Raw genomic sequence first — 15,775 nt, 5'->3', positions numbered from 1 at the left:
GAGAAACAGGGAGTGATGGGAAGGGGAGGGGACACGGAAGTCTCGCGTGCTTTCCCGGACGAGAACTGCACGAGGGAGAGGAACTATGGGACCCGGGTTAGACCAAACGTGGTCTCGGGAGAGCGGCCGAGCCTTCTGGGTGTGAAGGGGGTGCTTCTTCGGTCCGAGGTCGGGGGTCGCGCTCCCCGAGATGTGTCCAGGTTCTGAAGCAGTTTACATCCAGCCGCCGCCCTCCACGGAGCCTTTGCTCGGGGCGCCGCCTGACCTTATTGGGAGTGGTTTCGCCCCCTCTTCGCGCAGGGCATGAGCTTGGAGAACGCGGGCGTTTAGGGGATAGAAGGTGGAAGCAACCATTTTAAAGCATCATCTCCCACCATTTTCTGCTCCCACCAGAGAACCAGCCTTTATTGATACCACAGTATGCGCTACGTGCAAATCCCATTGTTCCTGCTCTTCAATAAAGGCGCCCCATCTTTGAGCTAAACTGGCTGATCTCAGTCTTAACCCCAACCAGTACTTTGATGGCATAGGCCATAGGTTAAAGTCCTGAACAACAGGCACGATCAAGCCTGCCCGTTTAAATGATTAAATGATCCCCCACCCCGAGGATAACACCAAGTCCCTTCTCAATGAATTAAGTGTGGGGTTTAATAGGAAATGCTGGCTGGCGGGTGGCTCACTCGGGAGAGTCTGGAGAGTGTGGGAGAATGTGATGTTGATAACATCAAGGTCAAGGGTTCGGAACCCTGCGCCCCCCCACCCCCCAATAAAATAGGGCCCAAAAGAATAGGAAATGCTGCCCCCCTGGTGCATGCTGCAGCCTTGCTCCCAGCACCGAGAGGAGGATGTCTTTACACCAAACTACATTTGAAAAAAAAAAAAAAATTGGGCCGGAACTAAGAAGACCCAGATTCTGATCTTGGTCCTGAAATTTGAGAACCATACAACCTGGAGACATCATCTTTCAGCTCTGGCATTCTCACGGGCAAAAATGCAGACAGTAACAACAATCATGCTTGTGTTGAGCTGCTGTGAGAATCAGATGAGACAATAGACTTGAAAGTGTTTTGTAAACACTTGAGGGATTCTTATTTCTCATGATTGGAGGAAGAGGAGACAGCATTTGGTGAAAAGTTGCAAAGGTAGATGTCAGGGAGGGTGGCCAATGGAACTGAGAATGCAGTAGGTGCTTCTGAGAAGACTCAGCAGTCAGTGGTGACGGTGGCTGAGAGCTCCTGGATGCGCCAGGCACTGCAGGCCTTGCACAAGATGTGCCCATCCAGCGGATAGCAGCCCTGACACTCACCCTCAGAGGAGAGCAGCAGCCCACATTCCTGTTGAGAAAGGAGAAACAGCTTCCCATTAGCACCAGACCCCCAGGTTCCTTGTCCCTCCTACTCTACCATACCCAGCACACCAGACCCCATGAACCCCTTGCCCTTGCTTAGGCCCCCTGACCTCGCACTTGTAACAGCCAATGTGAAAACTTCGATCCAGAGCAACAATTCGTACAGTCTCCTCCTGACCCGGCTCAGGCATGATGGCCCCACCACACACTGAGCATCGTGGGGCAAACTTCCTGGGGATGAAGGGAACCAAGGAGCCTGTCAAGCCCCAGGGTTGCAGGGAACTAGCAATGGAGCCCAGAGAAGAGGAATGCGGGAGGGAACTGGAAAGCCTGGAGGTATGGTCTTGGGTTTTGAGGAAGGGAGTGATGTCAAAGAGAATGAGGCAGAGCCAAGGGTTGGAAATGGGGGCGGGGAGGGGGCAGGGGCTGTCTGGGGTGTGAAGGAGAGATGAGAGAAATCAGAAAGGTCTGACATCCTGAGACAGGGCAGGGGCCAGGCCTGACCTGTGGAAGTCTTCGATGCAGTGGATCTGGCTGGTGGCATCCACCGTGAAGGGAATGCCATCGAGGCCGCGGTGGCACACCACGCAGGTGAAGCAGCCAGGGTGGTAGGCCTTCCCCATGGCCCGCAGGATCCGGTCCAGGATGGGCTGGGAGCATGTAGAGCATTTCTCCAGGGTGGCCTGTTGGGAAGGAGGGCAGGAAGGGCAGGGAGAAGGAAACCGTGGCAGCCCAACAGGCTCCCTGCCAACCCACCCATCTATTTATGTAGGCCCCTGCATGTGATTCAGTGAACGTTGGACTTGAGCAGATCTGAGTTCAGGTCCCAGCAGTGCAACTTCCTGGATAGGGTTTGGCAGCCCTACGTTTCCACAGGTTCCACATCTGTGGATTCAACCAATCTTGGATCAAAAATAATCTTTTAAAAATTGCATCTCTACTGAATAGGTACAGAATTTTTATTCTTATCATTATTCCCTAAACAACTATTTACATAGTGTCTATGTTGCATTAGGTATTATACGTAATCTAGAGATGATTTAAACTATACGGGAGGATGTACGTAGGTTATATGCAAACACCACATTGTTTTATATCAAAGACTTGAGCATCCTCGGATTTTGGTATCCGAGGGAGATCCTGGAACCCATCCCTCACGGATACCGAGGGATGACTGTACGTGACCTCTCTGAGCTTCAGTTTCCTATGAATGGTAATCAATAGTAATATCTGTTTCACATGGGTGTTGTGGGAATTTAATGCATTGCCTTAACTCTAAAATGCCTCACGCTGTAAGAGACTATTGTCCTAACCTCCCAGCAGCCAGTATTTAGCTACCTACTTAATTCCTCCTTTCTTCTTGTACATCAGTTTGAGTCCCCCAGCTTCGACCCCCATTCCTCTTTGGGCTTGGACACCTAGTTCCCACCTTGGCTGGAAGCGCCCTGCCTCCTGCTGCTGACTTCAGCGCCCCCAGCCCCAACCACTCACCACATAGCAGCTCTCACAATACGCCCGCCTCTCCACGGCATAGAAATGCTGGCCCCGAAGCTGGGCCCGACACGTAGAACACACAAAACAACCAACATGGAAGACACGGTCAAGGGCCACCACCCCGGCCCCATCCCCGACCACATCTTCTCCGCAGCCACCACACCGGCCTGGGACAGGGAGGGACAGGGAGGGACAGAGTCAATCTGCACAGACCCAGGAAGCCAGACCCACTGCCCCCACTGTCCCCGCTGACTCCCCTTCCACCCTTCCCCCTCCCCATTCTGCCCCCAGAGTCATCTCACCAAAGTACTCCCCGCTGGGTGGGTGGTTCATGTCATGCACCAGCTTCTTGGTCAGCCTCTCCAGCTCCTCCTCAGGAGGCTGGCTCTGGGGGACCTGGGAGGTGGGAATCAGGAGATCAGTCCTATCTCTATCTCCTGATGCCAAGAGTGACCAGGCAATTCAGCCCAGATGACACATCTGAAAACTCTCAGCCCAGGATCCAGTGGGCAGCTCTGGCACCCTCCCCTCTGTATTTCCCGACCTGCTCCACACCCCAGACCCCTGACTCTGCTCTAAAACCAGGACATGAAACACCACCCCCACTCCACCCAATCAGTGTCCGGTTGTCTTTGAGGACCCAAAATCCCAGCACCCCAGGCTTACCTGGGGCCCATGCCCGCCTCCTCTTCCACCTCCTGCAAGGCCAGAGACCCCAGCAGCCTCCTCTTTACCCCCTGGCCCTGGCTCACGGTAGATCCTATAGCCAGCCCCCCAGGCGTCACCTCGACCTGGGAGAGGAAAGTGGGGGCCCAGCGGAGGCCCAGAGCCCTGAGGAGCCCCCCGCCTGGGCGGTCCACAGCCCCTCACTGGTTGTGCCACTTTCACTTGCACAGGGAAGGCAGGGCCAGCTGGGGTGCTAGTGGTAGTGTAGGAGGCCGGAGTGGGGCCCCCATAGGGGGATGCCGGGAGCTGTGGAGGTGGAACACCCCCTCCGTTCACCTTCAGGGAGCCCGTACGGTAGGCAGGGGGCTGAGAGGACTCATAAGCCTGGGGGAAAATACAGACCAGAAGCAGTGAGCAAGGCCTGTTCCAGGATTCATGTTTATGAGTCCCCTGTGTGTGGCCCCCAGGGAAGCACTGGCTTTTGACAAGTCCTGCCTGACAAGCTAGTGAGCTCTGGCAGTCCACGCATTCTCCATGCTGGCATGCACATCGTCACTCACTTAGAGAGTAGGGGTGGGGGGTGAATGGGGATTGAGAATCCAGGGGCAAGACAGGGGAGTCACCTGTCGGTCTGGTCGCCGTGGGACGTGACCACGACCCCCGTCCAGCTCAGCCAGCATGCTGGTCAGCGAATCTATCTCAGCATCCAGGCTTCCTGGGTGCAGGCCCCCCCTGTCTGGGGGGAGCCCCTGAGGATGGAGCCAAAGCAAGGAGAATGAAAATCACAATGTCTCCTCTCCTGCCCTGGGCTCCGCTCGCACTTAGCGCTGGCGGGGCCCACACCCCCTACCCCCCAATCCCAGTTCTCACCTGGGATCGCTGGGGTGCTCCATGGGACCCCACCCAAGCCGGCCCCCGATCCTCCGGTCCCCCTGGGGCCTGGTAACACTGCTCAGATGGGAGGGAGCAAAAATTGACCCTGGGTTGGGGCTGCAGTGCTGGGGTAAGGAAGAGAGACCAAAAGTGGGATAGGGGAGGAGAGGAGGGTGCACATCGAGCAGGCTGTCCTCTGGGCTCTGGGCCCCTCCTCTCCTCCTACCCCAACACCTGGGATCCCAAGAGTGGGGCAGGAGGCAGGGATGGCTGCAGGGGCCACGGGTGGCTGGTCCCAGCCGGCGTGGGGAAGGGACAGCAGGAAGCAGGCAGACAGGAGGCAGGAGCAGAAGGGCAGAGGTGAGCACCAGGTGGCTGGTGGCTCCTGGGAGCAGAATGCGGGCTGCCTTACCTACTCCATGGGCTGGTGGTGGCCCCAGGGCACCTCGGGGGAGCGCCCTCCCCTGAGGGGCTCTGGCAGGCTCCGGCTGCTTCGGGGGAAGCCAGGTGGGCCCCGACATGGCCTGGAACGAGGGACTTCAGACAGTGGTCAGGGAAGCCCGGGCCTCTGGCTTGGACCTCCTCTTCTGTCCCACACGTCGTTTGGGACTCCAGGAAAGAAACTTTTTCTGGCTTTTTTTTTTTCCCTTCCTCCCCAATTTTGGGGGTGGCCACGCCCCCGGTGACGTCACCGCATTCCTGGGGGAGGGTCACGTGGCCCCCTAGGCCCTAATCTGCCAGCCCTCCCTGAGTCGGCCCCCTCCTGCGGAGAGGGGAGGGCTCTCTGCGGGAGCTGAGTCAAGGGGGGCTGCGGGCAGCAGGGGTGGGAGGTACAGGCCGGACCAGCCTCCAAGTCACAGATCCCCCCAGGCCCTGAGCCCCAGCCTGCACATGGCAGCCTCGCTGCAGTACACTCCATAAAGACCTCTCCCTTCCCTCCCGCCTCCCTCTCACCTACCCGCCAGCAGTGCTCAGCCAGCCTGTAGTGTTTTGGTCTTTTATTCACGGTCAGCAGAGTTAGAAAAATAAAACAGAACAAAAACATCACCCCCCCAGGGGGCCGGTGAGTCTGTGGCCAGGATGGGGAGACTGAGGTAGCCTAGAGACGCAGAAGAGACCCAGCCCCTCCCGTCAAGGCACCAGTGAAGGGAGAGGCGGGCGGGCCCGGGGGAGGGCTGCTGTCTCCCTCCCTCCCGGTGGGGACAGCCACCCTGCATTAGTGCACTTGGGTCCCTCCACCAAAGAAGACAGGGCAATGCCCGAGCCCAGGATCCCCTTAAAACCTCCACCGGCCTCCACATCCCAAGCACAGGGCCAGGGGAAGGCGGCGCTTCTCCTCCTCTTCCACTAACCAGAATGAGCCGCCAGGCCTGGGTACTCTCAACCCATCCCTGGAGGAACAGGGCTCAGAGATCAGTGCAAGTGACAGGGGTGACGCCGTGGATGAGCAGGGTGGGCCCCAGATCGCGACTCAGAGTCTCCAACAATGCCAGGTAGCGGGGGTAGCGGGCAGGATCAGCAGGTGGCCGAGGCAGGTAGAGGAAAGTGAGGGCTGTGGCAGGCCCCTCCTCACCATCCCCACCCTCAGGGCCCCCAGGCCCTCCTCCCGAGCTGCGCCCCTGCTGGGCCCGCACCAGGGCGTTGGCGCTGCATGCCAGGGCCTCTGCCTCAGCCTCTCCCCGCCGGCCGTTCACAAAGTCCCCTTCCTCCTCCTCCTCCGGCTCCCCAGCCCCAGCTCCCTCGCCCCACACCACCTCCTGCACCTCAGCCCGGATCCTCAGTTGGCTCAGCAGTGCCCGGAGCCGCCCCTCAGCTGCCCCAGGGGCCTCCCGAGGCCCCAGACACAGGAAGATTCGGAGCTGGGCACTGTGCCAAGCAGGCACCATGCCCAAGATGGTTGCCATCTGCAGCAGGAAGAGGCCACAGACATCCACGTAGCCGGGCCCACCGCGGGGCCGCAGCAGGTTGAGGGGCCACACGTCCACGTGATGCAGCTGAGAGGTGCCCCCAGACCCCCGGCTTAGCCGTTCCGGGGGCAAGGCCCCACAGGCCCGGGCCAGAACCACATTCTTGTTCATCTTGAGGGCATCTGCCACAGTGGCCACATAGTCCTGGGGACTGAGAGCCCGGGGGCTCCCAGGAGCCCGGGGTGGAGGGAACAGGGTGCTCAGGGCTGGGGCCCCACCCTCTCTGGTGCTGTCCTCAGGCTCAGAGAAAGCCGGGTCTGTCAGGAAATGGTCCTGCGGTGGAGCGTCATCGTAGAAACCCAGAACCAACGTGTTGGGCTTCATGCCACCTGGGGCCAGAGAAGGGGAGGCAGGCAGTTAAGATCACACAGGAATCAGGCTCACAGGCGGAGTTATTACACCACGCTAACATGCGCCCACTCCTACACGCAGACAGCGACGTGTGTCAGCCACAAGGCATTTCACTCCCACTGTGCTTGGGCTCTTATGGCAACATTACGCACATTTGCATAATGACTTCGTTTTCCTAAACACTTTCACAGGCATTTATTTATCTTCACTATTAATGTTCTCCACTCAAATAGGCAAAGTTCACCTCAGGATTCTTTTAACTGACAAGCACTTGGATGCATAGAGAATAAAATGTCGTCCAGCAGCTTTAGGCAGCACTCCTTTCTCATGATGGGAGATGACAGTTTAACTCTACTGGGCAAACCAGGCACTGTGATCAGTCAAGTTCATGGCCTCAATCCCTGGGGTAACAGCACCCCAGATTCTCCTGGGAGATGGTGAGATCATGGGCTGGGGCTGCACTGTCTGCTTCTACTACTGCAAAGCTATGCACTCCATAGCACGGTCCTTGGAGAAGAAACAGCGAGCACCTGCGCACTTACCAGGGGCTACATCCTGTGGAAAGCACTTTGAACTTTAGCTCATCTGATCCTTGAAGCAACGCTATGAGATGGGTACTATTTATTCTCCTCTCTTACAGGTAAGGAACCTGAGGCACCAAGCGGTGAAGTCACTGGCCCAAAGGTTCATGCTAGTAGGTGCACACTGCCCACCCTACACCAGAGGCCATTCGCAGAGCCACTGAGCTGGACGTGTACCAATGACAACATCCCAAGTCCCTACCAACACCTCCTGGATTTTAGTTTTTGAACAACCACTGTGGAATGGGCTAATTACTCTCTTTATCAGGGCTGAGTTTACGGAGCAACTCAGAGACCTCTTCCAAGAAAGACCCTGTCTCATGAAACAAAATGGGTTGCTAAAAATCTACCAATAAATCCAAACCTGCCTGCCAAGAGAATTTACTATTTAGGGGAAATGCTTTTTCTTGTATTGGAATCACGTTCCACAGGATAAATTTCATGAATGTAGTAGTCTCTTTACACAAAAGGTGGAGCTGAGGAAAAACCAGGTTTTCAGATGCTCCAAGGGCTAATAATGCTTGATAACACCCCAGACACCTCAGCAGGTGTGAGCTCCAGCTGATCTTGCAGATTAAACTAGTCACACACCCTCCTGAACATTCTGCAGCGTTCTGGTTTATACTGAACAGGGCATAGTCCAACACTGTTGAACTTTAGCCAGACTCTAATTGGGGAAGAGGCATGCACTCAGGTGACAGACACTGGTCCTGGGATTAAGGGAGGAGAAGACTGAGCATGGATTTGAAGGAGCCTGGGGTACAAGGCTGGAGGCCTCAGCGCTAATAGCCACAAAGCTAGGAATCTTCTACTCCATCCAGAAGCGTCAGCCCCCACACCCTCTAGCATCCTTTGCGGTTTCTGGAGACGTGTTACACCACTCCTACTTCTCAACCCCTTTCAAGGCCTGGCAGAGTTAGCATCTCACCATGAAACCCTTGCCAACCACATCAGTACAGAGTGGTCTTCCTTTCTCTGAACTCTGGTGGTTAGAAATCATCTGCCCTAGATTTGATGGGGCAGCCCAAGACTCAAATAATTCCCCTATTGTTCTCAGAAATATACTCTTCAGGGCCTATGCCGCAATTTTTGGTTTAGAAAAAAAGAGGAAAAAAAAACCCAATATGGTATCCTCTCATCTCTAGTTTTTAGCATCTCCTATTAGACTTATCGCACGGTGTCTGCGGCTGTTATCTCTCAGCGCTGTTTTATCTGCAATAGACTGTGAGTTCCTTTTGCAGTTCACAACTTGTGGTTTACTCTCTGGGGAAGGGAACGGAATTTACTGAGGCCACAGAGAGGGCTGAGAGGACCCAGGGAGGAGCCGCTCACCAAGGCCCGAGATTCGCAGCAGATGCTGAGCCCCCTGGCGCACGGAGGGCGAGAGGGTGAGGTCCACGAAGGCCTTCACTTGGGCACGGTCCACCAGGCTCAGCCATGCCCCGTACTGGGGCTGCACAGGGTCCGAGGGCAGGGAGTCTGCAGAGAAGGTGAAGAAAGGAAGGCAGCAAATACTGGCCAAACCCTTTTTCTCTTTCCTAGGGTCCAAATCCCAAATGGGTCGGGACAGTGTGGTGGCTGGTTGGAAGGGTCATCTGAGAAGAGGCATGAGGCGCCTGAGATGGAAGGGCAGAGGAAAGATGGGAGGAGGTGGGAGGGCACCTCACCAAGGTCTCCCAGGGTGACGTGGCCCAGCACGTAGAGACCCCCCTTCTTGAGCTGGTTGGCCAACCGCAGCAGAGGCAGGGCACCCCGGGGGTTCCCCACCAGGAGCAGCAGCTGAGGCCGCCAGAACTTCACATGGTCCTTCCGGACATCCAGGCGGAGCAGGTACTTCCGCACCTGGGGACAGGGACGAGGTGGTGGGGAGGAAGGTCTCCAGTGGGCAGTCCCCCCTCAGCACCTCTCAGGCAGGAACACCAACTCCAGCCAAGGGAAGAGGAGGCCCCCTGGGAGGGAAGGGGGCTTTCCCAGACTGCCTCTCCCTCCCATCCCCACCCTCCTGCAAGCTCCCCGAACCTGGTGGAAAAGTAAGGCCTGGCTGACATAGCCCCAGCTGCTGGGGCCTCCTCGAGCTGTGAGCAGGGCAGAAAGCAGGCCCATGAGAAGCAGGGAGCCGCCGGCAGCCCCAGGGCTGATGAGAAACATCATGAGCAGGCAGGAGGCCACCCCCAGCAGGCAGGTGTGCCAGGAGAACAGGCTGAAGGTGGGGCTGGGGGGACGGAGAGAGAAAGGAAGGGGATTCAGGGCCAGCCTTGAACTCCTAGTCTCACCGCTCCAGTCCCCCCCCCCCCGGGTGTGAGGCCCTCCCATTCCTCCCTCCTTTTCTCTGGGGGCGCAGACATCTTAATCTCTCACCGGAAATTGGGGGCCGAGGCCCACTCCAGGCTCAGGCAGGACAGGTCTACTGCAGCATAGGCCACCAAGTAGAAGACAGTGACCACGGCAGCTAGCGTGTTCAGCTTCCCAGCCAGGAGCATCAGCTGGGCAGGGACAAAGAGGGGGAGTTTATCCAAAGTGCCAGTGCACGGGCCAGCCTGTGGCATACTTGGCAGAGTGTGGTGCTAATAACACCAAGGCCACAGGTTCAGATTGCTATACAGGGATGGCCGGTTAGCTCACTTGGGAAAGCGTGGTGCTGACAACACCAACTCAAGGGTTAAGATCCCCTTACTGGTCATCTCTTAAAAAAATTTTTTAAAAAGTGCCAGTGCACTCCCTCAAAATGCCAATGCATCCGCATTTTCATGCGTGTCTCCCAGCCCACGCTGGAGCACCTCCTGATCCAGCCAGCTCAAAGAGGAAGACTTACCTGCGCTAGGGCCCAAGAATACAGCACAGCCCCCCAAGGGTTTCCCCCTCGGGACACAACCTTGGCCGGTGCCAAGATCACTCCTGTAACAGCAGAATGTAGGCAGACATATCAGCCTGGGCCAAGTGGGCACCAAGACAGGCACAGGAGGGCATGCTCAGAGTCAGCTCGGTGGCAGAGAAGAACCCACCAAACAGGTCATCCTGGGCCAGGGCATGGAGGATGCGGGAGGCGCCGATGAGTGAGCTCATGGATGCTGACAGTGATGTGGCATAGATGCCAATCAACACTAGTGGGGGCCACAGGCTAATGGCGCGGAAGAACCCATAGTCCTCCTGCAGCAGAGTCCTGGGAGGGACACAGACCATCAGTGAGCATCCACCACAGAGTTCTTGTGAGAAAAGGGTTCACAACATTGTGGGGTTAAGAGCTGGGTACTCTCAACTGACCCTAGCCCTGGTCCCAAGATCAGAGTAACATACAAATGTGCCAAGGACAAGGTGCTGACAACACCAAGCTCTGGGATTCGACCCCTGTACCTGCTAGCAAAAAAAAAATAAAAACAATGTGCCAAGGGGATACACTTGGTATTTGTTGCTTATCATTGGGCTGCCTTTGATTTAGTTACCTGGTGGTCGTTCTCAATGGTATATGCCTAAGAGGCCAAATTGGTGGAAATACAAATTGACTAGAAAGCCATTTCCCACCCCCACTCCAGACCAAGTGGTGGTGACAGTTCAGGTCCATGGCAGCTGCTGGCTACAGGTTGGCCATCACCAGGGAGCCAGCCCTCCCATCGGCAGTGGCAGCTCTGTCTTTCTCCCAAGGGGAGAAAGAAACCGTCCCATTTTCCCTCCACCCCAACAACCTGGGGGTCTTCCCCCCAGTCTGCACGTCCCTCAGTGACCCATGTGCACAAACCTTGTTCCGACACCCCACCTCCACCCCCTCCCCAGGCACCTGTCACAGGTGAAGCTGGAGAGGAAGAAGAGCAGGATGTAGACAAAGAAGGTGTAGGCAACAGCAGCAATCGTGCCCAGCGGAATCGCCCGGCTAGGGTCCCTCAGCTCTCCTGCAGGAAGGGGAGTGAACAGAGAGGTTAGCCCTCCCACCATGCCCCTCCGTCCCTCAGGGTGGCAGCCCCATGCCCCCAGGGGGAAGCAGGCAGGGGATCACCTGACATGTTGGCCCCAGCCATGATGCCTGTGCAGCCATTAAAGAGGACAGCAAAGACGCTGGCAAACGTCATCATGGCCCCAGTGGTGTAGTCCTCGGCATAGCCAGCTGTGGGGGGATTGTGCCCAGAGAGGAGAGGATGTCACCATGTCAGCGTCTCTCTTAGGAATCCAGGCATCTTGGCCCTACCACCCTCTCCTCACATTCCACAATCCCTCAGCCTGCTCTCCACTACCGTCACCAAGACCCCAGCCCTGACCCCTTCACTGGCCCTGGGTCAGTCGGACTCATGGCCTCCTTCTTCCCCAATGCTCATGTCCTTCTCCAGGCCGTAATCCATGCCGTGTCCTGAGAGGCCTTCCCCTCTCTCCTCTCAACTCTTGGGGTGATCCTTGTCTGCTTGAATCACATTTGGTCTTATTGTGCTGTTTCATTGTTTCCTAAGTGCACATCTTATCTCTCCAATGAGAACACAAGGTCCTGTAAGACAGGTACTGGCTTGTGGTCTCTCTCATGCCCCACTGGGCCAAACACACAACAGACAGATTTGAATTAAACTGCACTGCTCAGAGGTCCAGACCTCCTGCCCCAATTCCCTGCGATCTCTGTTCTCATCCAGGGATTCTAATGACCCAGCTTCTTCACATGCCCTGCCCTCGCCCCGAGAACCCTGGCACCACAGTGCCCAGCTTACCACCCAAGTTGTCTTTCAGGGTGCTGCTGTTGAAGCCAGTGAAGTGACCAACCCGGGGTGGCAGGGAGGAGCCGTTGGGGCCAGGCCGAGGAGTCAAGGGGATGACCCTGGGCCCCACAGCCACAAAGCTGACCAGCACCGAGGCCAGGGAGCCGGAGACCAGCAGGAATGTAAGGAAGGAGGCACGGGCATAGAGGTTAGCTCCCAACGTGCAGACCCCACCTACCAGGCCCAGCAGCAGGGAGCCATAGAGCAGGTTCCAGCCGTAGCCCTGGGGCAGGACCCGGAGCCCAAGGGGCCCTGTGGCATCTGGAGAGAGGAAGGGACAGAGTTAAAGGCCCAACCCTAAGGAGGGAACCAACCCCAACCATGTCCCAAAGCAGGACCAGACCCCCTTTGCCCACCTATTATCAGAGAGACCACCCTTCCTTCTTGCCTTCTCAACATTAGCCCAGCACCTTAGCTCTCCCTGGTGGGGACCACCAATTTTGCTCTGTCAACTTTAGAAATGTTAGCCTGTGAACAAGGACAATCTCTGGGATGTCGACATCTCCTGCATGAGGCTGGCCACACAGTGGAAGCTCAAGAAAGCCAGACTAATGACTCACTTTCCCCCTCTCCTGCATGAACCCACAATCCCAGGCCCTGCAAACCCGCAGAGCTGTTGGGACCAGGTGGAGAGAGCACAGACCAGCCCCGAAGACATCGAGCACAGCTTCCACTAGCCCCAGCAGTGAAACAGCACAGCCACAGACGTTGGCCAGGAAGAACATGAGGCCAATGCTGCCCCCGACCTCAGGTCCCAGAGTCCGGCTGATCATGACTAAAAGTGGAAGCAGGGAGTGAGCGTTAAGGGAAAAGAAACCAAAATGAAGCATGAGGAAGGGGCCCTGGCACAAAGCACTCTGTGGCCTCCAGGATTTCCCTGCAAATACCAGAACTGTTCCCTGCGGCAATGTATCCCTACGTAGCCACGTGGCTTTCCACAAGCCACTAATATCCTCTGAACTTCAGTTTCCTCATCTGTAAAATGATTACTATCTAATCAATAGTTGTTAGGAGACTGGAGAGTGACACTAACATGTAGGGCAATGTTGGTCACCTTCACCCTGCCAGCCTGCCTGCTGGACATTCATTGCAACTTGCCCTGTCCCCAAGTGATGGGGGGTACTCGTCCCTTCCACACATTCCCTAAGAGACAGAACAGCCCAGACACCAGTCCATCGATGTTGGAGGATACAGTAGGCTCCACCCCCTCGCACGGCTCCGTTGGTAGCGATGGCACAGACAGAGAGCACAGTGAGCGCCAGGATGAAGTAGGCAACCAGCAGCATGGCCAGCGCCTGCAGCAGCCCAGCATGGCCCACCACGAACCCTGGGGCAGGAGTGGCAAAGCAGTCACAGGGGGCTCACACCCTCCACCCCCTGCCCCACTGGTCAGCAGAGCTCCAGGGCAGAGCTAAACACAAGGCCACAGGTAGCCCTTTCCCCAAGCTCTTCATCCACCCACTTCTCCAAGGGCCCCTCACCAACCTCATCCCAATCCCATCCCTCCCCCACCACTTCCCTCCTGAGTAAGACCCCCACCCCCACTCACCAATCCTCATGAAGACAACTATACTGAACATGGATAGGACAGTAGGCACCACCACACCCAGGAAGGTGGAAAGCTTCCGGGCAGATGCCCCTCCAGGACTCCCGGCCCCATTGGCAGGGAAGGCAGCCCCCTCATCCCCCAGGAGCCGGTAGGCCAGCAGAGGGGAGCTCTCGCTGGCCATGGCTGAGCTCAGGCAGAGGAAACCACAAATAGGTTAGGTGGCCTGTAAAAGAGATTATGCCGCATGGAAAGCGGTTCCACAGAGCCTCCCCACCTCCAAACACCTCTAACCAAACACCCAGAAGCCTTCCCCAACAGGGAGAGCTGCAAGAAAACACACACACACTCTCACACACACACACACACTCTCTCACACACACACACTCTCTCATGCACACACACTCTCTCTCACACACACACACACACACACTCTCTCACACACACACACTCTCACACACACTCACACACACACACTCACACACACACACACACACACACACACACACACACACGTTTACTAGCAACTCAAAAGAGCCAGTGGGACTGCAGATGGTCCTAGCCACTGCTCCACAGTGGTGGACCCCAAACCCCTCAGCATGCATATCAGGAACCCTCCCTGCTCCTGGGGGTCGCCCCTTCCTACACGTCCCTGAGACTAGGGATGGCACGGGCTCTGGAAAGGGGCAAAGATCTGCCAGCACAGGCTTTTCAGCCTCTTCCTCCTTAACTAGCAGTATAAGAGGAAGCAAATCCCCCGAAAGGAAGTAAGTTACCGGCAAGAAGGGCTCCTCATTCCCTCCTCCAGTCCTGAGCCGCCCATCCCAAGTCCCCGCATGCAATCACCTCACCCAGGGGCAACAAGAAACTTCCAAATCTTCCAAAGCCCCACCCTCCATCAACCCTCTGCCCCAACCCATCTCAAGCAGCCGCCTCCTCTCAAATACACCAGATTCCTCCCAACCACACAAGGCTACCCCGCAAACTCCACCAACCCAATCACACCCCTCGACTATCAAAACAAAAACACAGGCCGGTCGCATCGCGCAACCCAGGGTCTCCGGGTCCTGCCCCCCCCCACCCGGCTCCTGCCCACTTGCTCCCCCCGTGAGGTGCCAGGAGCCCAGATTTCCTTCTTCCCGGCCAGCTCGGGCGCCGCAGGGCGCTCACTCACCTACCCAGAGGACGCAGCCACTCGGGGGTGATCCCCGAGAGCCTGCAGGGTCCGCGGCCGGCGGAGGGGGCGCGAGGGCCGGAAAAGACAGCTGCGGCTGCCGGGATGCCAGGCCCGGAGCCTGCCCCCCCAGCACCGGCGCCCCATTGGTCCCCGGCCCCAGCCCCGGCCCCGCCCCGTGGGCGCGCCCGAGAAAACCGCGCCCCCGGCGTTCCCCGGGCGGGCGCGGCTCCGGCTCCACGTGCGCCCGCAGGTGCTTACCCTGCAGCTCCGCAGCCGTGCGCTTCCGGCGGGCTGCGGGCCACGGGTCCTGCGTCACCCGGGTGCGAGCAGCGCAGGCCGGACCCCACTCGGAGCTCGGAGGCGCCGGGGAGAGCCGCCTCCTGAAAGGGGCGTGTGAGGACGGCGGAAGGCGACCTGGACGTGGGCGTGGCCGTGATACCTGGCTCAGGTTTGTCGCCGGGAACTCCGGGCCGCGTTGGTTGGCCCCTTTCGGGGTCTTAGCCCTTCAGCCTCTCAAAGCCCGGGAACGTCCACCGGGTCCCGACCTCACTCCTCACCCCCGTGCGGACCCTCTCTCCTCTCGCGCCCGATCAGCCCACCGGCTGCGCTCTTCGCCTCCGCCACCGGAGGGAGCCATTGGCCGCCGATCCGGGCTCGGCTTCGTTCGTCTGCCGCCCCGCACGGCGTTCTCTCCTTCAACAGATCTCATAGAACCTGGAACCCAGCTTGAGAGTTGCGCGCAGGTCTCCAACTCCAGGCTGGCTGGTAAACTACTTTATAGTCATCTAAATCATGTCATCTTGCCCCGTAATCGAGGTCCGAGATATCAAATAATCATGGGAGAAGAGAGAAGGAAGTCAGAGGAGTGTATGCCAAGAAAAAAAAGGAAAAAAATAGTGTCTTCTAAAAATCTTTTAGAGCCCATGTGGTTTTAGGTCCCAATATGGCTTCAGTCCTGCTCATTCCAACATCATCGCTGGAACTATTCTCCAGACACACAAGCTCACAACCGAATGCTAAGCCAGAAAAGAATCCAGATTCT

General features: G+C 57.3%; 2 protein-coding genes across 3 annotated transcripts; both read right to left on the bottom strand.

Annotated features, from left to right (window-relative positions):
• Nucleotides 1-1,089: 1,089 nt before the first annotated feature.
• On the bottom strand, nt 1,090-5,027 carry TRIP6 (thyroid hormone receptor interactor 6). 2 transcript variants are annotated; one of them, XM_063091185.1, is made up of 9 exons: nt 4,794-5,027; nt 4,379-4,506; nt 4,132-4,257; nt 3,509-3,892; nt 3,145-3,238; nt 2,840-3,009; nt 1,853-2,031; nt 1,459-1,579; nt 1,090-1,334 (listed from the first exon to the last, which is right to left on the bottom strand). In XM_063091185.1, exons 1-9 carry the CDS (start codon nt 4,900-4,902, stop codon nt 1,203-1,205), a joined length of 1,443 nt encoding a protein of 480 aa, XP_062947255.1. In that variant the 5' UTR covers nt 4,903-5,027; the 3' UTR covers nt 1,090-1,202. The 2 variants fall into 2 exon arrangements, with proteins under 2 accessions (XP_062947255.1, XP_062947257.1); XM_063091187.1 differs by lacking the exon at nt 3,509-3,892.
• A 367-nt stretch (nt 5,028-5,394) lies between these two features.
• Nucleotides 5,395-14,801, bottom strand: SLC12A9 (solute carrier family 12 member 9). The gene is made up of 14 exons (XM_063090706.1): nt 14,731-14,801; nt 13,560-13,782; nt 13,203-13,337; nt 12,654-12,785; nt 11,963-12,271; nt 11,269-11,376; nt 11,053-11,164; nt 10,283-10,440; nt 10,093-10,175; nt 9,639-9,763; nt 9,300-9,492; nt 8,948-9,122; nt 8,613-8,759; nt 5,395-6,677 (listed from the first exon to the last, which is right to left on the bottom strand). The coding sequence occupies exons 2-14, from the start codon at nt 13,738-13,740 to the stop codon at nt 5,788-5,790; spliced, it is 2,748 nt and encodes a 915-aa protein (XP_062946776.1). The 5' UTR covers nt 13,741-13,782; nt 14,731-14,801; the 3' UTR covers nt 5,395-5,787.
• Nucleotides 14,802-15,775: the final 974 nt, after the last annotated feature.

This window comes from Cynocephalus volans, chromosome 3, assembly GCF_027409185.1.
Source record: "Cynocephalus volans isolate mCynVol1 chromosome 3, mCynVol1.pri, whole genome shotgun sequence".
In the NCBI taxonomy this organism is placed as follows: Eukaryota; Metazoa; Chordata; class Mammalia; order Dermoptera; family Cynocephalidae; genus Cynocephalus; species Cynocephalus volans.
This window is presented reverse-complemented; position numbering and strand designations above follow the sequence as displayed.